Source organism: Sparus aurata, chromosome 4 (assembly GCF_900880675.1).
Source record: "Sparus aurata chromosome 4, fSpaAur1.1, whole genome shotgun sequence".
Lineage (NCBI taxonomy): Eukaryota > Metazoa > Chordata > Actinopteri > Spariformes > Sparidae > Sparus > Sparus aurata.
This window is the reverse complement of record NC_044190.1, coordinates 39,349,929-39,374,964: the sequence shown is the minus strand read 5'-3', so window position 1 is coordinate 39,374,964 and position 25,036 is coordinate 39,349,929. Positions and strand designations below refer to the sequence as shown.

General features: G+C 43.9%; 4 protein-coding genes across 4 annotated transcripts; 1 reads left to right on the top strand and 3 right to left on the bottom strand.

The window, feature by feature from the left end:
• Nucleotides 1-2,417: 2,417 nt before the first annotated feature.
• LOC115579809 (tripartite motif-containing protein 16-like) lies at nucleotides 2,418-4,335 on the bottom strand. The gene has a single exon (XM_030413490.1). The coding sequence runs from the start codon at nucleotides 4,188-4,190 to the stop codon at nucleotides 2,520-2,522; it is 1,671 nt and encodes a 556-aa protein (XP_030269350.1). The 5' UTR covers nucleotides 4,191-4,335; the 3' UTR covers nucleotides 2,418-2,519.
• Nucleotides 4,336-6,436: 2,101 nt separating this feature from the next.
• LOC115579810 (PH domain-containing protein DDB_G0287875-like) lies at nucleotides 6,437-7,954 on the top strand. The gene is made up of 5 exons (XM_030413491.1): nucleotides 6,437-6,542; nucleotides 6,934-7,027; nucleotides 7,105-7,192; nucleotides 7,334-7,507; nucleotides 7,598-7,954. The coding sequence occupies exons 1-5, from the start codon at nucleotides 6,509-6,511 to the stop codon at nucleotides 7,934-7,936; spliced, it is 729 nt and encodes a 242-aa protein (XP_030269351.1). The 5' UTR covers nucleotides 6,437-6,508; the 3' UTR covers nucleotides 7,937-7,954.
• A 4,066-nt stretch (nucleotides 7,955-12,020) lies between these two features.
• On the bottom strand, nucleotides 12,021-14,507 carry LOC115579807 (tripartite motif-containing protein 16-like). The gene has a single exon (XM_030413488.1). The coding sequence runs from the start codon at nucleotides 14,461-14,463 to the stop codon at nucleotides 12,787-12,789; it is 1,677 nt and encodes a 558-aa protein (XP_030269348.1). The 5' UTR covers nucleotides 14,464-14,507; the 3' UTR covers nucleotides 12,021-12,786.
• A 3,943-nt stretch (nucleotides 14,508-18,450) lies between these two features.
• On the bottom strand, nucleotides 18,451-20,524 carry LOC115579808 (tripartite motif-containing protein 16-like). Its single transcript, XM_030413489.1, has one exon. The coding sequence runs from the start codon at nucleotides 20,522-20,524 to the stop codon at nucleotides 18,851-18,853; it is 1,674 nt and encodes a 557-aa protein (XP_030269349.1). The 3' UTR covers nucleotides 18,451-18,850.
• Nucleotides 20,525-25,036: the final 4,512 nt, after the last annotated feature.

Genomic DNA, 25,036 nt, shown 5'->3' with positions numbered 1-25,036 from the left:
CAACTTTTGTATTTAAAGTACATATTTTAATGACTTGTGTATAGTCATATTTGTAAATGAATACATTTTATTTGTGTCAAAGGGCCAGCAATCTTTTCTGTTCAAATCATCACCTTAGAGTGATATTTGTGGCATCTGATGTAGTAGACCAAGCTCTGTGACAATGTGGCTCATAGAAAAACGGCTGGTGGAAACAACCTATTATAATAGAAATAAGTATTATTAATTATTATTATTGTAAATATTTAATTTTATTGAGTTTAAAATAACCTTGCGCACATACATTAGTCACATATATACAGAGTTCATACACATTTTTCAAGGTCAAATTCAAGCACTTTTCAGGGTCATTTTAAAGATTTTCCAGCACCTTATTGCTGGGGTAAAATACTTTTCTACGGGAATATATAAACTCATTTTTTCTTCACTTTTTATCACAATAATGTACATTATATTATGCTGTAAACATCTAAAATTATGTTTCATAATAGCAAAAACTTTTAATTATTTATCCAGTCTGATCCCAATTTTTTGAAAGACACAGAGTTATAATGTCAAGCACTTTCAAGCACTTAAACTAAAATCCAAGTACTTTTCAGACCTTGAAAACACAACATTGAAATTCAAGTACTTTCAAGGATTTCAAGCACCCGTACGAACCCTGTATATATCTTAAAACATAAAAAGATGCATGCACCAGATTTAGCAGTGCTATATAATCTTTTTAATTACATTAGTTTCTATTTTTGTATTGATTTATTGTTTCAAGCAAATTGTTTGCATTGACAGGCATTTAATGTTCTGAATCAACCGTTAAAGTTGTTAAAAATGATCTGGTTATTGCTTCGTTTCCTTTGTGTTTGCTTTCTAAGTGCTCTGGGCCTCCACAGCCACCGTAGTGTCGTGTGGGCGTGTTTTGTAGGGGGCGTGTTTTGTAATGGGCGTGGTTTGTAGCGGCTCTGGCTTGGCTGCGGCTGCAGCTAGACCCTTCTCCTCAGATTGGGCACACTCGGTGTGAAAGCGCAGGTGTCACACAAAATCAGAAAAACACCAGTTAGCTTCTAAAAGTCTCCAGCGAAGTCACGTAATTACACATTTCTGTACGCCTTTGTCACCAGTTCCCGGTGTTGTGTGTGTGTGTGTGTGTGTGTGTGTGTGCGCGCACAAGGGTTATTATAGTTAACTAAAATTAAATTCCTAGATAAAAACTAAACTAAAACTACTTAAATCACTTGTAAACTAATTAAAACTAAAATGAAAAACTAAATTAAAATAAAAACAAATGAAAATGTTCAAACTATAATAACCCTGACACACACACACACACACACACACACACACACTCACTCCATTCTTCATTTTTTGAGCTGCTCTGTGAATGGCAATAAAATGAAGTTATTTTTTAAAGTAATTCTGGGACAGCATTTTTCTGTACTTTTTCATACTTTGTGTAGGTTTTAAATTTAGTTCAAAATGGACTGATCACACATTTAATTTCAGCCAGAGCAGAGGATAGGAAGAGCAAGGGAAAAGGAGAGATTTCGGCGCAAGGGCCCATCTAATATTATCTTGTCCGGGGCCCAGGCAAGACTGTCAGCTGGCCTGCACACACACACTATTATGCAAGCACTGCACCAGCAATCACCTCTCACATGTCTACTGTGAAGGTGTAAGGTGCATTTTTGCCTGAACAAGGACAGAAACTGTTTATGTGACAACCACAAAGTGAAAGAAATAGGCTGTGAAAAGTTTTATGTATAAAAAAACATATATTGTATATTTTCAAAATGTTATTTGCATAATTGGTTTTGTATCTAAAATCAAGACTGTTATGAGGAAAAAGTTGCCAAAAATGTCCAATGTGTCAAATGTGATACAAAAAATATCTCATAAACAAAATGATATGTCAATTTTTTTTAACTGATTTTGTTAAAAGGTTTTATAAACATCTCAGTTCCCAAAAATTAGAATTTTCTGGCAATTTTTTTGATGTGTCAGGCTTTATAGAGATAAGTTCCTACAGAAACATCTTTAGCACATTGGCAGACTTCCCAGCATGCACTGTTTGACAGTTCAAGCTGTCGTGATACATACTTTGACAACAACAACATCAATGATGAAATCTTTCTGATTTTTTTTTTACACATTTATGATGAATCAGGGTTTTTTTTTTTTCACAAAATGGTTTGTAGTTTGTTGGAGCAGAATCTCAGCTGTGTACGAGCAGATAACGACTGATCTCCTGATTGATGATGATCATGTGAACTGAACTCATCATGAGCAGTGACAGCCTCTGAGGCTGAACACACACAGGAAGGAGCGCCGCCTGAACACACTCAAACATTTACAGAACAACAAGGAGAAGGCAAAGTACCGCCCACAATGTTTGATTGACAGGTGATCTGTATGCAGTGAAGAAATGACACAACAATCAGCTCTCAGCAACAATGATGGAAACACAACAAGTCTGAAGAAATGAAACACAGAATTTAACCCTCTGACCCTGAAATGACTTCAGTCTATCTGAGTCTACAGAACTCAGCAGAAGCTTCATCACTGACAAAAACTCCAGCATAGAGAGGCTGAGTGAATGTGGTCTGGACTCTGTGGAGGAGAGTCATGGTGTCAGTGACGCTGTAGAAGGACAGAATACCTGCACTGTGATCCAGGTACACTCCAACTCTGGAGGACAGAGGACCTGAGACAGGAGTGTAGACACCGTTGTAATCAAATTCAAAATTGTTTCTGTCACAATCTAACGCCCAAGATTTGTCATTTTGTCCAAATGCACATTCCTTTGAGTTCCCTGCTCTCCTGATATTCTTGTATGCGACTGCTATATAAACTTGTCCTCGTCTCCGCTTCACCTCCCAGTAACAACGTCCAGTCAGACTCTCTTTACTCAGGACCTGAACCCAGTAAGTGAATCTGTCTGGATGACTAGAATAAGACTGATGTTGTCTTGTGTCTGTTGCTTTTCTGTTCCCCTCAGATAATAACAGCCATTTGTGTGCTGTGTTTGGATCCAGTGTGATTTGACGTGAATATCTTAAGAAGTCAGTTCTGGTCTTGGGTTCTGGTTGTGGCAGTAAAACATCCACTTCAGTCTCTGTCAGTGAGACGTTTGTCTGTTTCTGTCTCAGGACGTCCTGTAGTTTGTCTCTGAGCTCTGACACAGCTGCTGTCACATCCTCAAAGTACTTGAGAGGACGGATCTTGATGCTGGATGAGTGTGTAGACTCACTGAGTGCTGACAGTGAGGGGTAGTTGTGTAGAAACTGGTTGTGATCCTCTGTGTGTGAGAGCTTCTTCAGCTCAGCGTCTTTCCTCTTCAGCTCAGTGATCTCCTGCTCCAGCTTCTCCTGAAGCTCTTTGACTCGACTCACTTCAGTTTCCTGCTGGGATCTGACCTGCTGCTTCACATCAGAGCGTCTTTCCTCCATGAGACGGATCAGCTGGGTGAAGATCTTCTCACTGTGCTCCACTGCTTTATCAGCAGAGTGATTGATGGCCTCCACCTCCTGTTGAAGCAGCTTCACATCTTCCTCTCTGTCCTGGATTCTCTGCTGGATGTTGTGTCGACTCTCCTCCAGCTCTCTCTGCCTCTCAGTCCTCTCTGCTGCAGCTGACACTGTGTCGTGGCCTTTATGTTCGTCCATGGAGCACAAAATACAGATACACTGCTGATCAGTACGGCAGTAAATCTTCAGTACCTCATCATGACGAGAGCAGATGTTCTCCTGGAGCTTCTCTGACGGCTCCACCAGCTTGTGTTTCTTGAATTGAGCCACATCAAAGTGAGGCTGCAGGTGTTTCTCACAGTAAGAGATCAGACAGACCAGACAGGACTTAGCTGCTCTCAGTTTCCTCCCAGTGCAGACATCACAGGTCACATCTTCAGGTCCAGCATAGCAGAGATCAGCAGGAGCAGTTTGGAGTCCAGTCTTCTTCAGCTCCTCCACTAAAGCTGCTAACATGGTGTTTTTCAGCAGCTCAGGCCTCGGTGTGAAGCTCTTCCTGCACTGAGGGCAGCTGTAGATCCTCTTCTCATCCTCTGTGTCCCAGTGGTCTTTAATACAGTTCTTGCAGTAGCTGTGTCCACAGGGAGTAGTCACCGGATCCTTCAGTAGATCCAAACAGATCGAACAAGAGAAAGTCTCTCGGTCCAACTCAACTGCTTTCTGCGCCATTTCACCTCTCAGTACATCGACTGTGTGAGTTTTATTTCCTGATAACAGAAACTGGGTGGAGCTTTTGTGTTTGTGCAGTGAAGGAATTCTGTCAGCTCAGTTACGCTTATCCACAAAACTGAAGGGGAGGGAACAAGGAAATGCACTGACAGAGTGGAGCTGCTGTGAGAGGAGTAGGAAGGGGAGGAGGACTAAGAGGGGGCGGTTATCAACTTTGGTTCATTCCAGGACAAGAAACTACTCTGTGGATCTGAACTCTGTTTCCTCATTTACTGCATGTTTCATGTTGTAAATGTTCGAGTGTGTCTGCAGTCAAGTTTTCATCCAAATGTATTTTGAATTTAATGAAACTTTGAGAAAATCGTCCTAAGAAAATAAGCTTGTTTTCATCCACTACGAGTTAAACAGCAGCTGGCACAGATTCAAGACGATGTCATTAAAGGAGCAGTCTGTGGTCTTGGTGACGAAATGTTAATGAGCATTTTTTCTGCCTAAACAAACTAAATAAACAAACTCTGTTTTCATGACTGAATAAAGCGATAAACCGATCTTACTTTGTTTATATGTGGCAGACCCTGCCACCTTTCAGCTCTAGTTTTTTGTTAAAGAATTTTTGCATAAATATTTATAATAAGTATAAAAAGTAAATAATCACACCCACTCGACTTCTTGTCACATCTCTTAGCTTTAGTAGAAACCTCCAATAGTTTCTCAGTAGAGCTGCAATGGTTCATTGATTAGTTGTGAACAGTGAAATGAATCCATTATTATTTTCATGATCAATTATCCAAATTGGTTTCTCACAAGACAAGAGGCAGGAGTGAGGGAGAACAAAGGTCGAGCTTTTATTAAAACAAAAGCTGATGGCAACAAAAAACCCAAGGAGCATGAAACGAAAATGAATCCAGGACCAAAAACCAAAGTAGCAACACAACAGCAAGACAAAGTGGCAAAATAAAACAGTTCAACAAAGTCCAAAGTCAAAATGAAGCCCGGAGGGTGGAGGGGGTCGGGAGGGGGACCAAAGTCCAAACAATGATGGGAGGGTGGAGGCAAAGGCTGAGACGATCATGAGTCCAACGGCAGGGGCGAAGGCTGAGATACTCGGGAGGCCGACGGCGGGAACGAAGGCTGAGGCCAATTTCAAGGCCAGTAACTGCTGGGTCCATTTTTCTTGGTCCGTTCATTCTGTCACAGGTTTAAAGGGGAAAGCTAGGGAAATTTGAGGTGGACCCAAATGCAGTTCCTCACAAGACAAGAGGCAGGAGTGAGGGAAGCAATTCTATTTATCTATTCACTTACTATTCGTTTATTTAATTTAATCTTTTGGTTTAACCTTGTTTTACTTTATTTATCATTTACTTTTTATTTTATCAATTAAAAACCAGTTTTAGACTCCTAACCTATAACACAGACTTGTATTTGCAGTTGCGAGCGATCATGTGGTTATCGTGGGAACTCCTCGGCCTTGCGACACCAGCTGTCTACCGAACTGTGCCGTTGCGGACTCAAACCGCAACCGGACGGCTCATACAGTACAAAACCATTCACAGAACTCACATCACTCAGAGTGAAATGTTTATAATGGGACTAACTGACACCGACAATGCACTTTGGGGTGCACTGAGACCTATTTTCATGCAACCTGGCTCTGCCAACCTGTTCATTCTCTCTGGACCATATTCACTGAGACACTATCCATGGTCCTGGACTGCAGAGTCTCCAGATACTCCCGTTCCCCCAAAGTACACAATTCCAGTCCTTGTCTCTCCAGCTATTGCTAAGAAAATAGTCTTTCAAAATTGGAAATCTAGAACATCTTGCCATTTCGTCCATTGGACCAACCTAATCTCAGAATTCATATCAATAGAAGAAACTGCAGCATACGAAAAGAGCAATATCTCTGCCTTTAAAGATATCTGGGATCCTTTCATAACTTTTCTACAAATTAAAAAGCAAATAAAATCCATGTATATTCCCATCACCCTATCTTCTCGCGTCCTTACCACTCCCTTCTCCCTTTCCGCCTCTACCTCCCGTTCCTTCCAAACAACTCCTTTTATCCACAAACTGAAATTCAGATACACTAAGGGCCTGTCCCAATTCAAACCCTAGCCCTTGATTTGAACCCTTGCCCTAGATTTTGCGCGTTCCCGTGAGGGGGTAGGGTGTCCCAATACTTTAGGGAAAAGGGGAAGTGCCTATCCTCCCCTAAAAATGCCCCCTCGCCACCAAGTCAGCTCTGGACCAGGCTTGCGGGCAAGGGAGTATCCCATGATGCCTTGCGCGCTCAGCCAACGGCAATTTTCTGGAGCAAGATGGCGGCTACCGGTGGAAACGACAATTACGAATGTAAGTATATATTCGCAAATACCACTGAAAAAAAATGTGAAACGTGTTGGAATATGTTAGTTAGATGTATATGCAATGGACTGTTAAGTTATAGTTTTGAAAATCGTTATTTGACGACGTTCGTAAATATGCCGAGTGCTTCGCAAGAGTCTGCCCTTGACCGGGGGTGTGTGTCTCGGTGTATACAAGCGGATGTTTCGTGCTTATCCAGGCTTCAAATATTCTTGATAACAAGGCGTAATGAGTACAGAGAAACCTGAGTTACACGTTCAGATTCAGAAGCTTAAACTCGCAAAAGTTACAGAAACCCCGTGGACACATATCAGGTCGTAGCCTATCATATTGAACATTGAAAACAAATGTCCTGTTCTCATGACAACTGTCTTTTCAGGGACTCAAGAGAAGACCTTTGGCCTCATCCGCTTTAGGGCAGCCAATGATGCCAGTTTTCTTAAAACTAAATTCGCCACCAAAAGCCTGTGGGAGTGAGTGACCAGACTGTACAAATCATATCTGATAAAGCTATCGACCCTAACTACATGCCGATAATATATGTTTACAGGCAAGCAGTGAAAGAGCTGGGCCTGGAGGGTCAAATCACCCACAAGCAGGCCAGCAAAAAGTGGGAATATTTAAAGAAGCTTTATAAGGTAATTATTTGCATAGATATGTTTCGTGTCTTAATCCTGTAACCTACAACTCCTATTACAAAAATCAATTTCACTGTTTGTGTGTGTGTGTGTGTGTGTGTGTGTGTGTTTGTGTGTGTGTGTGTTTGGTTGCTATTGTAGGACCTAAAAGTGCCAAGGACGGGCTCTGGCACAGACAGCGGTGAGAAAACTGTGTCAACTTGGCCGTATTATGCAGAAATGCATGCGATTTTGGGTGGAAGGCCAGCAATTGATCCCCCAGTCATCGTGGCTTCCTTCAGGCCAGCTGAGGAGGACCCCACAACCTTGCTAATGGTAAGGTAAATGGAGTAGGAATTATAACATTTTCCAAAACTAGCCAATAACTTTACAAAATGATCTCAGAATTATTTTTGTCCCCAACAGGCCATTGTCACACCATATGCTGAATCCCCCTGGGAGGACCTACCTGAGTCAGTCCCAGCTTCTTCCACCAATACTCCCACTACACCATCCACCACTCCAACCACAGCCGCCACTCCAACCCCAGTCTCTTCCACCAATCCAGCTACACCATCCACCACCCTAACCGCCACTCCAACCCCATCGCCAAGAAAGAGGAAAAGGAATGCCAACCAGCAAATACTGGACTTCCTGCAAGCAGAATCAGCTAATGAACAGAGGAGACACGCAGAATCAGAGGAGAAAACAGAGAGGTTTTTAAATCTGTTTGAAAGACTCGTGGACAAAATGCCCGATAAATAGACTGGTTCTGTTAAAGTAGCCATTTTGTTAGTCATGTTCATTGCCATATTGTTATAAATTGTTCATTTGTTATTTATATTCATGGATTTTTTTTTATTGTTCTGTTATTTATGTTCAGTGTTCTGTTCTTATTAATAAACCTTTTCCAGCAAGTTTATGTGACTATCAATTGTTTTCACCAATCATCATACAAACAATGTAGATTATGAAAGAAACTAGCACTAACATGTTCAACAAATAATGTTTAATAGAGTTTTAAGGAATTGTTTCCAACTGACCAGGAAGTAATGGATTCTGGGAAATGGTATAAACAAACAAACAATATCCACTGATCTTTACATTTTGCTGAAATGTATAAAATGAAACATATGTACAAAATTAAATAGCACAAAAGAACATGTGCATGTAAAGTATTTACAATTTTTAACAGAATATTCTATTGAGGGGCTTGTGCATTGATCAATGCAGCAAGCCTGTCCCTTGTTGCATTTCCTGGTCTCTCGTGTGCCTGAGCAGCTTCTTGGAGGGGAGGTTCCGGGTCCAGGATGTCCAGTGCCACATCATTGTCTGGCTCCAGGACGTCTCCATTGTCCAGGCAGACATTGTGCAGGAAGGCACATGATGCAATCACCTGGGGTGACAGAGTTGACCTCCAGCGAGTCTTCATAATGCCAAATGCTCTCTCTACAATAGAACGGGCCTTTGATTGATGGTAATTGAATTTCCGTTGCAACTGGCCATTCACTGGTTCTCTGTATGGAGTGATGAGGGAGACTGGTGTCTCCAAACAAGGATACCCACCATCTCCCAGGATGAAGTATCCATTAGGTGGGTACCTTCTAGCAAGATAGAAAAAACTGTTTTTTAAAATGCGGGTGTTGTGTACTGAACCTGGATAGCCCACGAAAACATCCAGGAATTAGCCTGTATGGTCACAGAGGCCTTGCATGTTGATAGAATAAAACCCTTTGTAATTTAAATAGTCCAGACGATGGACTGATGGAGGCTTGATTCGCACATGACAACCGTCAATGGCACCAACAGCTTTGTTAAGGACTGGTGTCCCAGCAAGCTGTGCAAATCCATTACCTACAGTGTCCAGGTCTGCAGGCTTCGGGAAACTGATGGCTCTGTGTAGATTGTCCCAAATGAACTGTGCCACCCGGTGAACAATACTGTGAATGGTGGATTTAGGAACACTGAAAACTCTTGAGACCACACGATAGGACAGACCATGGGCAAGCCAATAAACATAGATGAGGACTTCATATTCATGGCCCCAACCATGGTCCTGATCTCTCCTCATCAGACGCTGTAGGGAATGCATGGCCCGTCTAGACAGTCTGAAATCCTGTCTGGTCTCCAACTCGACATCAAACCACAGGCATAGGATTGGCACATCAATGTTCAATCTGCAGTATCTCACTGGGTAGTCACTCTGGAAAACAATGAACAACCCACATTATTGTACGAGTCGTGGCCCAACAACACCAGTGTGATCTCCTCCATGATCAAGTAGCAGTACACATTCAACAATGTAGATTGGTGATATTTACAATGCTAACAATGAATGCAAAGGCATGAAACTATAATTTTTTCAGCCATATAAATGATTATTGATTGACCGATCAAAACCAGTAATGTATCATGTTTAATCATTTCACCATAGACTGGAAGCAAATTATACAATCTGAATGTGTAGGCCATCCTTAGACACAATGGTTGGTATCTGAGCAAAGCGCCTAAAAGCGGCAGGATTAAACAAAACCACATACCTGAAACATTGCGACTATTGCGAGCAAACGGCGAATGCGTCTTCTGTTTCGCATATTTCTCCCCCGTTGATTTATCAGACGAAGATAAATCAACATAGCCCACACAACAGGCAGGATCTCCACTGGAACCGGCATTTTCAAACGTGAATGAAAACCAAAATAGTTTTGAAAATAGTTCTTCTTCTTCTTCTTCTAGTTCGTCTTCTTCTTCTTCTTGTACAATTCCGGCAGTTTAGACGCTGTAGTACTTCTTCTGTATGGTGGTTTGCAGTTCACAGGCAATGTGTATCACCGCCATCTACTGGACTGGGGTGTAATCAGACACGTCGATGATGCGCGTGATGTAGGGAACACGTTCGCTACGTCAGTTTGCATACTAGTGGTGTCCCATTTCTTAGGGGGAAATCTTCCCTTGCACTTCCCTCATTGAGGGGACTTTACTGTGGAGGGAACTCATAGCAAGTGTTCTCGGAGCAAGTGAGAGAATTGGGACAGACCCTAACACTCACAACCATAGCACTACACTTCTCTCATGTACACACACCCACACGATCCACATCACATTCTAAATGCAGGTCAACTGCATTAAACTTTTTTTTGTTTATTTGTGTTGTTTTTCTTGTTTGTTTTGTTTGTTTGCGTTACAATGATTCAGTTTTGGAGCTGCTTAAACCTTTTTTTGTATACCTAAAAATAAAATGAATAAAGTTGTCGTACCAAGGGGGGGGGGGTGGTAGTGGGCCAAAAAAAGTGATCTCCACGGTCTGCAACAAACCTTCAATTGTATAAATGGGCGGAGTTACACTTTTATATGAAGCAGTATCTCCCTTCGATTTTTTATCAAAGGCAGCATAAGTTGTGACTCAGGTTCCTTCTTATAACTTAGAAGGTAAACTAACAGTGTCTATAGTAATGATAGGTACCTGTTATTGCCATAAGTAATAAACTATGTAGTGTTTGCAGCGCTTTTTTTCTAAATGCTGCACATGTCAAACTGATGGTTTGGGTATAATCATGATTGGCTTAAGATTTGTCTCTTTGCATCAGTTTTCTTTCTTAAGTTGCAGTGTGTTGACTTTTGAAGGTCCCTGTATAAAGCATTATATTAACCGAAAGAAGAGCAGATCAGAGAAGTCTGAAAAATAAACAGTAAAAAAACTATGTTTTTATATATACTTTTTTTCTCTATTGGACAAAAAAAATCTCACTTCCAATCACACATAGAGCCAGTGCTTTAAAGCATCCTGAGCTGCAAAATGAGAATCTGAGCCATAAATCATGATGGAAATTAATTGGGCATGTTACAAATGTACATACACATGCCTGTGTTTCATTTTACAACAACCCCTACATAGCAAAGTTGGTGTGGACGAGTGACGAGCCACACAGCCACAAACATTCGACCCAGACGGTCCTTATCAGGTTGCCAGCACACGGTGCCCATGATGTAGGCCTTGGTTCTTTGCCAGGTGTCAGGTAGTTGTGCAATTGGTTGAAGTCGGACAAACTGAGCATCTCTGTATTTAGCATGTTAGCTAACATCTGCATCTGCTTGTGGAAAACTTGTGTATTTTATGTGTATCCTCTTTTTTACTTATCTTCTTTACATTATTTGGACATAAGATATGCCCTTGTGATGTTGGGTATTGTTGGCCCACCATGGACAGGTCGCTGTAATACAACCTTGTGGTTTTCAACTTTAAAAAAAAAGAAAAAAGTGAACTTTTACCAGAGAAAATCAATAATGCAGGTGTGTCTAATTATAATGAGACAGTTTCAATAAACACATGTTTTTTCTTATATATAAGATTATAATAAAGCACTGGGCTGACAGAGAGCATTACATCTGTCTGTTGTGTTAAATTAAGTTACTATAACTTAAGTTTAGGAACTAAACCACACCTCTCTCCCTCGCTAATTCTCCGTCTGAGCAATCTCACCAAAACCGATTGGGTCCCTTTAATGCAACACTTGTGGTTAGACTCATCGAGATGTTCCCCCACTGTGAGTCTCTACCTCCCAGGTTCCTACATGGACCAGAAACTCTACAACATTATACTATCCCCCCACTTCCTTTCACCCACCTACCTTAGCGTCATAGCAAAAACTCTCAGAACAATCACACTTGCAGATAGTGGGTTCATTTATTCCTGGACTGACCGAGCAAGACCCCCTTTCCTTTCATATACCTACCTCGACCCCTCTATCCATGATGCACCTTACTTGACTGCCTTCCCTTTTCATCCACCTACCTCAACCCCCTTTCCTTCATCCAGCTACCTTGACAATGAAGACAATTGAGAGCTTGCTGAGTTTTTATATTCTTTATTTACTTGCAGTTGTTACACAATTCAGTGAGCTCAATTTATCTTTTCAAATCAATTAAACATGAATATACACATTTTATTAATTTCATGTTGATTAAACTTTAAATTTGCAGTTTTCATTTTCAGACAGATTTAATGTTCTAACTTGAAGTTTCCACTTGAAATGATGAGTAGGATGAATGTACTGTACAGAGTTCAATCAACAAATTAAAATAAGTTTCTACAGACTTCCCAGCATGCACTGTGTCAGAGTTCAAACTCTCCTGAGATTCTTTTTCTTACTTTGACAACAACATAAATGATGGAAACTTTCTGATTATTTTTAACACATTTTAAGATGAATCAGAGTTTTTTTTCACAATAATGATAAAAAGCTAACAATGTTAAAGGTTGATATTGAATTTATTCCTCACTTCATCAGTTTGTCGGAGCAGAATCTCAGCTGTGTACGAGCAGATAACGACTGATCTCCTGATTGATGATGATCATGTGAAGTGAACTCATCATGAGCAGTGACAGCCTCTGAGGCTGAACACACACAGGAAGGAGCGCCGCCTGAACACACTCAAACATTTACAGAACAACAAGGAGACGGCAAAGTACCACCCACCATGTTTGATTGACAGGTGATCTGTGTGCAGTGAAGAAATGACACAACAATCAGCTCTCAGCAACAATGATGGAAACAAATCAAGTCTGAAGAAATGAAACACACAATTTAACCCACTGACCCTGAAATTACTTCAGTCTATCTGAGTCTACAGAACTCAGCAGAGACTCCATCAAAAACATTAAGTCCAGCATAGAGAGGCTGAGTGAATGTGGTCTGGACTCTGTGGAGGAGAGTCATGGTGTCAGTGACGCTGTAGAAGGACAGAATACCTGCACTGTGATCCAGGTACACTCCAACTCTGGAGGACCGAGGACCTGAGACAGGAGTGCAGACACTTTTGTAGTAAAAGTCATATCCATCTGTGTGACAATCTAACATCCAAGATTTGTCATTGAATCCAAATTCACATTCCTCTGACCTCCCTGCTCTGCTGATATTCTTGTATGCAACTGCTACATAGGCTTCTGCTCTTCCTCCTCTCCACTCCACCTCCCAGTAACAACGTCCAGTCAGACTCTCTCTACTCAGGACTTGAACCCAGTAAGTAAATCTGTCTGGATGACTAGAATAAGACCGTGGTTGATTTATGTTTGTTACTTTTCTGTTCCCCTCAGATAATAACAGCCATGGGTGTGCTGTGTTTGGATCCAGTGTGATTTCACATGAATATCTTAAAAAGTCAGCTCTGGTCTTGGGTTCTGGTTCTGACAGTAAAACATCCACTTGAGTCTCTGTCAGTGAGATGTTTGTCCCCGTCTCTCTCAGGACGTCCTGTAGTATATCTCTGAGCTCTGACACAGCTGCTGTCACATCCTCAAAGTACTTGAGAGGACGGATCTTGATGCTGGATGAGTGTGTAGACTCACTGAGTGCTGACAGTGAGGGGTAGTTGTGTAGAAACTGGTTGTGATCCTCTGTGTGTGAGAGCTTCTTCAGCTCAGCGTCTTTCCTCTTCAGCTCAGTGATCTCCTGCTCCAGCTTCTCCTGAAGCTCTTTGACTCGACTCACTTCAGTTTCCTGCTGGGATTTGACCTGCTGCTTCACATCAGAGCGTCTTTTCTCCATGAGACGGATCAGCTGGGTGAAGATCTTCTCACTGTGCTCCACTGCTTCATCAGCAGAGTGATTGATGGCCTCCACCTCCTGTTGAAGCAGCTTCACATCTTCCTCTCTGTCCTGGATTCTCTGCTGGATGTTGTGTCGACTCCCCTCCAGCTCTCTCTGCCTCTCAGTCCTCTCTGCTGCAGCTGACACTGTGTCGTGGCCTTTATGTTCGTCCATGGAGCACAAAATACAGATACACTGCTGATCAGTACGGCAGTAAATCTTCAGTACCTCATCGTGACGAGAGCAGATGTTCTCCTGGAGCTTCTCTGACGGCTCCACCAGCTTGTGTTTCTTGAATTGAGCCACATCAAAGTGAGGCTGCAGGTGTTTCTCACAGTAAGAGACCAGACAGACCAGACAGGACTTAACTGCTCTCAGTTTCCTCCCAGTGCAGACATCACAGGCCACATCTTCAGGTCCAGCATAGCAGAGATCAGCAGGAGCAGCTTGGAGTCCAGTCTTCTTCAGCTGCTCCACTAAAGCTGCTAACATGGTGTTTTTCAGCAGCTCAGGCCTCGGTGTGAAGCTCTTCCTGCACTGAGGGCAGCTGTAGATCCTCTTCTCATCCTCTGTGTCCCAGTGGTCTTTAATACAGTTCTTGCAGTAGCTGTGTCCACAGGGAGTAGTCACCGGATCCTTCAGTAGATCCAAACAGATCGAACAAGAGAAAGTCTCTCGGTCCAACTCAACTGCTTTCTGCGCCATTTCACCTCTCAGTACATCGACTGTCTGAGTTTCATTTCCTGATAAAGGAAACTGGGTGGAGCTATGATCTGAACAGTGTTTGTGCAGTGGAGGAGGTCTGTCAGCTCAGTTACACCCATCCACAAAACTGAAGGGGAGGGAACAAGTAAATACACTGACAGAGTGGAGCTGCTGTGTGAGAAGAGGAGGAGGAGCAGGAGGAGGAAGCAGTTTGCTTCATTCCAGGACGAGGAGCGACCTGAAGGATCTGAACTCTGTTCCCTCATTTACTGCATGTTTCATGTTGTAAATGTTCGAGTGTGTCTGCAGTCAAGTTTTCATCCAAATGTATTTTGAATTTGAACTAAACTTTGAGAAAATCATCCAAAGAAAATGAGCTTGTTCTCATCCACTACAAGTTAAACAGCCGCTGGCACAGATTCATTACGTCATTAAAGGAGCAGTCTGTAGTTTTGGTGAAGAAATGCAGAGATCTTGATTGGTTGATTTTTTTTTTTTCTCCCAAACAAACTAAAAAACAAACTCTCTTTGTTTTCATGACTGGACTAACTGAATAAACAAACTGACCTCAAAGGACAACACTGTTTTACTTTGTTTATATGTGCTTATATTAGTATTTATATCAGCTCTAGTTGTTTGATTGTACAAACATATATATATATATATGCCTCGTATATATATATATATATGCCTCGTATATATATATATATATATATATATATATATATGTATATATACATAAAGTATAAAAAATACATAATAACGACCAGTCAACATCTTTTCACATCTCTCAGCTTTAGAAGAAACATTCAATCTTCATTCAGTGGTTTCTCAGTAGAGCTGCAATGATTCAATGATAAGTTGCCAACAATGAAATGAATCAACAATATTTGATTATCCTAATTCATTCGAGTTATTCCTAAAGGAGTCTAAATATCTCTGTTTTCAGTTTGTCAAATGTTCTGGTTTCTTTTCATCTCTGTGACAGTAAACTGAATATCTTTGGGTTTTGGACAAAATTAGACATTTGAGAACAAAAACTGATCGACATTATTCATAATTTTCTTGCATTTTATAGACCAACTTGCTCAGTTAAAATGTGAACTTTTATCTGGTAAAAAAAAAAAGATAATGCAGATGTGTCTAATTGTAATAAGACAGTTTCATTAAACCTATATCTATTTTCCAATATATAAGATCAGAATAAAACAATTTTTCTCGATGTAACTGTGTAACCAGGAATTAAACCGTCTGGTCAATAAGTCAGAAGTCATCAGAGCACCGGGCTGACAGAGAGCAGTAAGTGTGTCTGTTAAATTAAGTTATTATAACTACAGTTCAGGAACTAGACCACGCCTCTCTCCCTCCCTAATTTGCCACCTGAGCTATCTCACCAAAACCAACTGGATCCCTTTAACGGAGCACTTGTGCCTTTCCAATCCAATCACATGTGCAGACCTATATAGGCAGGCTTAACCATATTTCTCCCGTTCATCTCAAGTTCACACAATCCTCCCCCCCAGACCCGCTACCTCTCCTGTATCCTCCCCGACAAGACCAACAAGCACGTCAGATTTCGACTCTTGCACCAAGAAGACTGTCCAGAATTAGACCCTGACTATTCCAGCACAGGACCCAGGGGGATAATGAAGATGAGATGAGCACTCATCGAAATGTACCCACACTCTGAGTCTCAACCTCCGAGGCTCCTTCCTACCGTGACCCTCTTCCCCTTCATCCACCTACCTGCACACCCTTTCCTTTCATCCACCTACCTTGACCCCTCTTTCCTTCACCCACCTATCTTGACCCCCTTCCACTTCATCCACCTACCTTGACCCTCGTCCTCTTTCTCCACCTACCTCGATCCCCTTCCCCGTCATCTACCCTCCTTGACCCCCTTCCACTTCATCCAGCTACCTTGACCCCCTTTCCCTTCATTCACCTACCTTGACCCTCATCCCCTTCCTCCACCTACCTTGACCCCCTTCCACTTCATCCACCTACCTTGACCCTAGTCCCCTTCCTCCACCTACCTTGACCCCCTTTCCCTTCATCCACCTACCTTGACCCTCGTCCCTTTCATCTACCTACCTTGACCCCCTTTCCTTTCATCGTCCACCTTACCTGACCCCTCTTTCCTTTACCCATCTACCTCAACCCCCTTCCCCATCATCTACCTACCTCCCCCCCTCTTTCCTTTCATCCACTTACATCGATCGTCTACCCCTTGATCACCTAGCTCAACCCTCCTCCCTTTCATCCACCTACCTTGACCCTCATCCCCTTCCTCCACCTATCTTGACCCCCTTCCACTTCATCCACCTACCTTGACCCCCTTTCCCTTCATCCACCTACCTTGACCCCCTTTCCCTTCATCCACCTACCTTGACCCCCTTCTACTTCATCCACCTACCTTGACCCCCTTTACCTTCATCCACCTACCTTGACCCCCTTTCCCTTCATCCACCTACCTTGACCCTCGTCCCCTTCATCCACCTACCTTGACCCCCTTCCCCATTGTCCACCTACCTTGACCCCCTTTCCCTTCATCCACCTACCTTGACCCTCGTCCTCTTCATCCACCTACCTTGACCGCCTTTCTCTTCATCCACCTACCTTGACCCCCTTTCCCTTCATCCACCTACCTATAACCTCGTCCCCTTCATCCACTTACCTTGACCCCCTTTCCCTTCATCCACCTACCTTGACCCCCTTTCCCTTCATCCACCTACCTTGACCCCCTTTCCCTTCATCCACCTACCTTGACCCTCGTCCCCTTCATCCACCTACCTTGACCCCCTTTCTCTTCATCCACCTACCTTGACCCCCTTTCCCTTCATCCACCTACCTTGACCCTCGTCCACTTCATCTACCTACCTTGACCCCCTTCCCTTTCATCTACCTATCTAGACCCCCCTCCCTTTCATCCACCTACCTTGACCCCCTTCACCTTCATCCACCTACCTTGACCCCCTTTCCTTTTACGTCCACCTTACCTGACCCCTCTTTCCTTCACCCATTTAACTCGACCCTCTTCCCCCTACCTCAACCCCCGTCCCCATCATCTACCTACCTTGACCCCCTTCCCTTTCATCTACCTATCTAGACCCCCTTCCCTTTCATCCACCTACCTTGACCCCCTTCCCCTTCATCCACCTAGGTTGACCCCCTTCCCTTCATCCACCTACCTTGACCCCCTTTCCCTTCATCCACCTACCTTGACCCCCTTTCCCTTCATCCACCTACCTTGACCCCCTTCCACTTCATCCACCTACCTTGACCCCCTTTCCCTTCATCCACCTACCTTGACCCCCTTCCCCATTATCCACCTACCTTGACCCCCTTTCCCTTCATCTACCTATCTAGACCCCCTTCCCTTTCATCCACCTACCTTGACCCCCTCCCCCTTCATCCACCTACCTTGACCCCCTTTCCTTTCATCATCCACCTTACCTGACCCCTCTTTCCTTCACCCATCTAACTTGACCCTCTTCCCCCTACCTCAACCCCCTTCCCCATCATCTACCTACCTTGCCCCCCTTTCCTTTCATCCACTTACATCGATCGTCTACCCCTTGATCACCTAGCTCAACCCTCCTTCCTTTCATCCACCTACCTCGACCCCCTTCCCCGTCATCCACCTACCTGGACCCCCTTCTCTATCTTCATCAAGCCGTCTGTCAATTCAAATGAAATGAAACTTATGCTAAACGATAGTCTTTGTTAGTGAAAACATATATGTGTAATACACACTGTACCTTCTTCAAAACTACTATTACTTCTGCTTTCTGCTGTAATGAAACTTGATATTCAAGCTAACGTGTGCATTTAATTAGTCACACATTGACTTGAGCACATTGGCAGATTTCCCAGCATGCACTGCTTGAGGGTTCAAACTCTCCTGAGACTCTTTTTCAAACTTTGACAACAACATAAATGATGTAAACGTTCTGATTGTTTTTAACACATTTTAAGATGAATCAGTTTTTTTTCACAATAATGATAAAAAGCTATCAATGATAAAGGTTCATAATGAATTTATTCCTCACTTCATCAGTTTGTTGGAGCAGAATCTCAGCTGTGTACGAGCAGATAACGACTGATCTCCTGATTGATGATGATCATGTGAACTGAACTCATCATGAGCAGTGACAGCCTCTGAGGCTGAACACACACAGGAAGGAGCGCCGCCTGAACACACTCAAACATTTACAGAACAACAAGAAGACGGCAAAGTACCTCCCACAATGTTTGATTGACAGGTGATCTGTGTGCAGTGAAGAAATGACACAACAATCAGCTCTCAGCAACAATGATGGAAACACAACAAGTCTGAAGAAATGAAACAGAGAATTTAACCCTCTGACCCTGAAATGACTTCAGTCTATCTGAGTCTACAGAACTCAGCAGAGGCTCCATCATAAACATGAAGTCCAGCATAGAGAGGCTGAGTGAATGTGGTCTGGACTCTGTGGAGGAGAGTCATGGTGCCAGAGACGCTGTAGAAGGACAGAATACCTGCACTGTGATCCAGGTACACTCCAACTCTGGAGGACTGAGGACCTGAGACAGGAGTTTGGACACCGTTGTGAAAAAAGTAATAACTGTTTGCGTCCCAATATAACACCCAAGATTTGTCATTGTGTCCAAATAAACATTCATGCGTCCTCCCTCCCCTCTTGATATTCTTGTATGCGACTGCTACATAAACTCGTCCTCCTCGTCTCCGCTTCACCTCCCAGTAACAACGTCCAGTCAGACTCTCTCTACTCATGACCTGACACCAGTCAGTGAATCTGTCTGGATGACAAAAATAAGACTGATGTTGATTCAGTCTTGTTGCTTTTCTGTTCCCCTCAGATAATACCAGCCATATGTTTGCTGTGTTTGGATCCAGTGTAATGTCACATGGATATCTTAAGAAGTCAGTTCTGGTCTTGGGTTCTGGTTGTGGCAGTAAAACATCCACTTCAGTCTCTGTCAGTGAGATGTTTGTCTGTTTCTCTCTCAGAACGTCCTGTAGTTTGTCTCTGAGCTCTGACACAGATGCTGTCACATCCTCAAAGTACTTGAGAGGACGGATCTTGATGCTGGATGAGTGTGTAGACTCACTGAGTGCTGACAGTGAGGGGTAGTTGTGTAGAAACTGGTTGTGATCCTCTGTGTGTGAGAGCTTCTTCAGCTCAGCATCTTTCCTCTTCAGCTCAGTGATCTCCTGCTCCAGCTTCTCCTGAAGCTCTTTGACTCGACTCACTTCAGTTTCCTGCTGGGATCTGACCTGCTGCTTCACATCAGAGCGTCTTTTCTCCATGAGACGGATCAGCTGGGTGAAGATCTTCTCACTGTGCTCCACTGCTTTATCAGCAGAGCCATTGATGGCCTCCACCTCCTGTTGAAGCAGCTTCACATCTTCCTCTCTGTCCTGGATTCTCTGCTGGATGTTGTGTCGACTCCCCTCCAGCTCTCTCTGCCTCTCAGTCCTCTCTGCTGCAGCTGACACTGTGTCGTGGCCTTTATGTTCGTCCATGGAACATAAAATACAGATACACTGCTGATCAGTACGACAGTAAATCTTCAGTACCTCATCATGACGTGAGCAGATGTTCTCCTGGAGCTTCTCTGACGGCTCCACCAGCTTGTGTTTCTTGAATTGAGCCACATCAAAGTGAGGCTGCAGGTGTTTCTCACAGTAAGAGATCAGACAGAACAAACAGGACTTAACTGCTCTCAGTTTCCTCCCAGTGCAGACATCACAGGCCACATCTTCAGGTCCAGCATAGCAGTGATCAGCAGGAGCAGCTTGGAGTCCAGTCTTCTTCAGCTCCTCCACTAAAGCTGCTAACATGGTGTTTTTCAGCAGCTCAGGCCTCGGTGTGAAGCTCTTCCTGCACTGAGGGCAGCTGTAGATCCTCTTCTCATCCTCTGTGTCCCAGTGGTCTTTAATACAGTTCTTGCAGTAGCTGTGTCCACAGGGAATAGTCACCGGATCCTTCAGTAGATCCAAACAGATTGAACAAGAGAAAGTCTCTCGGTCCAACTCAACTGCTTTCTGCGCCATTTCACCTCTCAGTACATCAACTGTCTGAGTTTCATTTCCTGATAAAGGAAACTGGGTGGAGCTCTGATCTGAACAGTGTTTGTGCAGTGGAGGAGGTCTGTCAGCTCAGTTACACTCATCCACAAAACTGAAGGGGAGGGAACAAAGAAATACACTGACAGAGTGGAGCTGCTGTTTGAGAGCAGGAGGAGGAGGAGAAGGAGCGAGTGGTTATCGATCTTTGCTTCATTCCAGGACGAGGAGCGACTCTGTGGATCTGAACTCCGTTTCCTCATTTACTGCATGTTTCATGTTGTAAATGTTCGAGTGTGTCTGCAGTCAAGTTTTCATCCAAATGTATTTTGAATTAAATGAAACTTTGAGAAAATCGTCCTAAGAAAATAAGCTTGTTTTCATCCACTACGAGTTAAACAGCAGCTGGCAGAGATTCAAGACGATGTCATTAAAGGAGCAGTCTGTGGTCTTGGTGACGAAATGTTAATGAGCATTTTTTCTGCCTAAACAAACTAAATAAACAAAGTCTTTGTTTTCATGAATAAAGAAACCGATCTTATTTTGTTTATATGTTGCAGACCCTGCCACCTTTCAGCTCAAGTTGTTTGTTAAAGAATTTTTGCATAAATATTTATAATTAGTATGAAAAGTAAATAATAGCACCCACTCGACATCTTGTCACATCTCTTAGCTTTAGTAGAAACATCCAATAGTTTCTCAGTAGAGCTGCAATGGTTCATTGATTAGTTGTGAACAGTGAAATGAATCCACAATTATTTTCATGATCAATTATCCAAATCGGTTTGACTGATTCCTAAAGAAGTCCAAATATCTTTGATTTCAGCTCGTTAAATGTGAATATGTTCTGGTTTCTTTCCTCCTTTGTGACAGTAAACTGAATATCTTTGGGTTTTATCCGTCACATTTTTAAAGGGGAAAGCTAAAGAAATAGGAGGTGGACCCAAATGCAATTACTCACAAGACAAGAGGCAGGAGGGAGGGAGAACAAAGGTCGAGCTTATATTAAAACAAAAGCTGATGGCAACAAAAAACCCAAGGAGCATGAAAAGAAAATGAATCCAGGACCAAAAACCAAAGTAGCAACACAACAGCAAGACAAAGTGGCAAAATAAAACAGTTCAACGAAGTCCAAAGTCAAAATGAAGCCCGGAGGGTGGAGGGGGTCGGGAGGGGGACCAAAGTCCAAACAATGATGGGAGGGTGGAGGCAAAGGCTGAGACTATCATGAGTCCAACGGCAGGGGCAAAGGCTGAGAGGATCATGAGTCCGACGGCAGGGGCAAAGGCTGAGACGATCACGATTGCGACGGCAGGGGCGGCGGCTGAGATACTCGGGAGGCCGGCGGCGGGGACGAAGGCTGAGACCCTCTGGAGGCTGACAGCGGGGACAAAGGCTGAGATACTCCGGAAGCCGATGGCGGGGACAAAGGCTGAGACCCTCTGGAGGCTGACGGGGGGGACGAAGGTTGAGACCCTCCGGAGACCAGTGTATGGAAGCCGGCAGAAGCGGCGTCCGCTGAGACCCACTGGGAGCCGGCGGAGAAGGCATGGGCTGGGACCCACTGGGAGCCAACGGAAAAGGCGTGGGCTGGGACCCACTGGGAGCTGGCGGAGAATGCGTGGGCTGGGACCCACTGGGAGCCAGCAGAGGGGGCGTGGGATGAGACCCACTGGAAGCCGGCGACGAAGGCGTAGGCGCTGGCTGGCAGTCTCTGGAGGCCGACGGCGAAGTTGCAGGCTGGGACCCACTGGAAGCTGGTGGAAGCAGCGTGGGCTGGGACCCACTGTAAACCGGTGGCGGAGACGAAGGCTGGGACTCTCTGGAGGCTGAGGGTGTAGGCTGGGATCTACTGGAAGCAGGCAGCGGAGATGAAGGCTGAGACCCTCTGGAAGCCGAACTGCTGACTGGACAACCCTCAAGGACCTTGTCATTGCCACCAAAGGAGGATCACTGGGGAATGTCGGCCTGGGAGCAGAAGGAGGTTCACAGGGAGGTGTCGGCCTGGGAGCCGATGAAGGATCAGTGGTGGCTGTTGGCCTGGGTGCCGGCGGAGAGTCGCTGGTGACCGTTGTCCTGGGAGCCGACAGAGAGTTGCTGGCGGCGGGACACGGCCAGGCCTCTAAAAGAGGAACAGGAACTGGTGTCAGTCGGACCTCCAACCGAGGAAAGGTTCAGTGTTGGTTGGGCCTCTGACTGGGAGCCCCTGGCAGGTGTCGGCAGGACCACCCACCGAGGAGCAGGGACAGGACCCGGCCAGGCCTCCGACCAGGGAGCAGGGACAGGACTCTGCCGGGCCTCCAACCAAGGAGCTGGGACAGAGCTCTGCCAGGCCTCCGACCGAGGAACAGGAATAGGTGCCGTCTGGATCGCCGACTGAGAACCACTGGAAGGTGTTGCCCGGGCCGCTGACTGAGCAACTGGAACTGTTGTCAACCATGCCGTTAAAGGGGCTGACCCAGCAGGCATCGGCTGGGAAGACGACACTGGAGCTGGGGTTCTGGGCAGGCGGCAGGGAACGTCGTTTTCTTGGGGGCACTTTGTAGGCCAAGCGGGTTCACCAGAAAGGGTCTGCAGATGGTTTGTCTGGGGTTGAGACTGAGGACTGGGCTGGTAACAGGGCTGGGTCTGAGGCATGGGTTTGGGCTGTGGCATGGGCTGGGGCCAAGGCATGGGCCGGGGTGGAGTGGAAGAAATGGTGGCAAGCAGCAATCTGCCGATCCCTGCTGGCGGGGTTTGTCATGAGGTCCTGATACCAGCGAATAATTTCAAGGCCAGTAACTGCTGGGTCCATTTTTCTTGGTCCGTTCATTCTGTCACAGGTTTAAAGGGGAAAGCTAGGGAAATATGAGGTGGACCCAAATTCAGTTACTCACAAGACAAGAGGCAGGAGTGAGGGAAGCAATTCTATTTATCTATTCACTTACTATTCATTTATTTATTCTAATCTTTTGGTTTAACCTTGTTTTACTTTATTTATAATTTACTTTCGATTTTATCAATTAAAAACCAGTTTTAGACTCCTAACCTATAACACAGACCTATATTTGCAGTCGCGAGCGATCATGTGGTTATCGTGGGAACTCCTCGGCCTCGTGACGCCAGCCGTTTACCGTACTGTGCCGTGGCAGACTCAAACCGCAACCGGACGGCTCATACAGTACAAAACCATTCACAGAACTCACATTACTCGGAGTGAAATGTTTATAATGGGACTAACTGACACCGACAATGCACTTTGGGGTGCACTGAGACCTATTTTCATGCCACCTGGCTCTGCCAACCTGTTCATTCGATCTGGACCACAGTAACTGAGACAGTATCCACAGTCCCGGACTGCAGAGTCTCCAGATACTCCCATTCCCCCAAAGCACACAATTCCAGTCCTTATCTCTCCAGCTATTGATAAGAAAATAGTCTTTCAAAATTGAAAATCTAGAACATCTTGCCATTTCGTCCATTGGACCAACCTAATCTTAGAATTCATATCAATAGAAGAAACTGCAGCATACAAAAATAGCAATATCTCTGCCTTTAAAGACATCTGGGATCCTTTCATAACTTTTCTACAAATTAAACAGCAAATAAAATCCATGTACATTCCCATCACCCTATCTTCTCCCCTCCTTACCACTCCCTTCTCCCTTTCAGCCTCTACCTCCCATTCCTCCCAAACAACTTCTTTTATCCACACACTGAAATTCAGATACACTAACACTCACAACCATAGCACTACACTTCTCTCATGTACACACACCCACACGATCCACATCACAATTCTAAATGCAGGTCAATTGCATTAAACTTTTTTTTGTTTATTTGTTATTGTTTTTCTTGTTTGTTTTGTTTGTTTACGTTAAAATGATTCAGTTTTGGAGCTGCTTAAACCTTTTTTTGTATACCTAAAAATAAAATGAATAAAGTTGTCGTCCAAAGGAGGGGGTGGTAGTGGGCCAAAAAAAGTGATCTCCACGGTCTGCAACAAACCTTCAATTGTATAAATGGGCGGAGTTACACTTTTTATATGAAGCAGTATCTCCCTTCGATTTTTTATCAAAGGCAGCATAAGTTGTGACTCAGGTTCCTTCATATAACTTAGAAGGTAAACTAACAGTGTCTATAGTAATGATAGGTACCTGTTATTGCCATAAGTAATAAACTATGTAGTGTTTGCAGCGCTTTTTTTCTAAATGCTGCACATGTCAAACTGATGGTTTGGGTATAATCATGATTGGCTTAAGATTTGTCTCTTTGCATCAGTTTCCTTTCTTAAGTTGCAGTGTGTTGACTTTTGAAGGTCCCTGTATAAAGCATTATATTAACCGAAAGAAGCACAGATCAGAGAAGTCTGAAAAATAAACAGTAAAAAAACTATGTTTTTATATATATTTTTTTTCTCTATTGGACAAAAAAAATCTCACTTCCAATCACACATAGAGCCAGCGCTTTAAAGCATCCTGAGCTGCAAAATGAGAATCTGAGCCATAAATCATGATGGAA

Coding starts and splice junctions, on each gene's coding strand:
- LOC115579808 (XM_030413489.1), bottom strand. CDS start 20,524: ATGGCGCAGAAAGCAGTTGAGTTGGACCGAGAGACTTTCTCTTGTTCA.
- LOC115579809 (XM_030413490.1), bottom strand. CDS start 4,190: ATGGCGCAGAAAGCAGTTGAGTTGGACCGAGAGACTTTCTCTTGTTCG.
- LOC115579807 (XM_030413488.1), bottom strand. CDS start 14,463: ATGGCGCAGAAAGCAGTTGAGTTGGACCGAGAGACTTTCTCTTGTTCG.
- LOC115579810 (XM_030413491.1), top strand. CDS start 6,509: ATGGCGGCTACCGGTGGAAACGACAATTACGAAT. Junction 6,543..6,933: donor TGGAAACGACAATTACGAAT/GTAAGTATATAT, acceptor CTGTCTTTTCAG/GGACTCAAGAGAAGACCTTT. Junction 7,193..7,333: donor ATTTAAAGAAGCTTTATAAG/GTAATTATTTGC, acceptor TTGCTATTGTAG/GACCTAAAAGTGCCAAGGAC.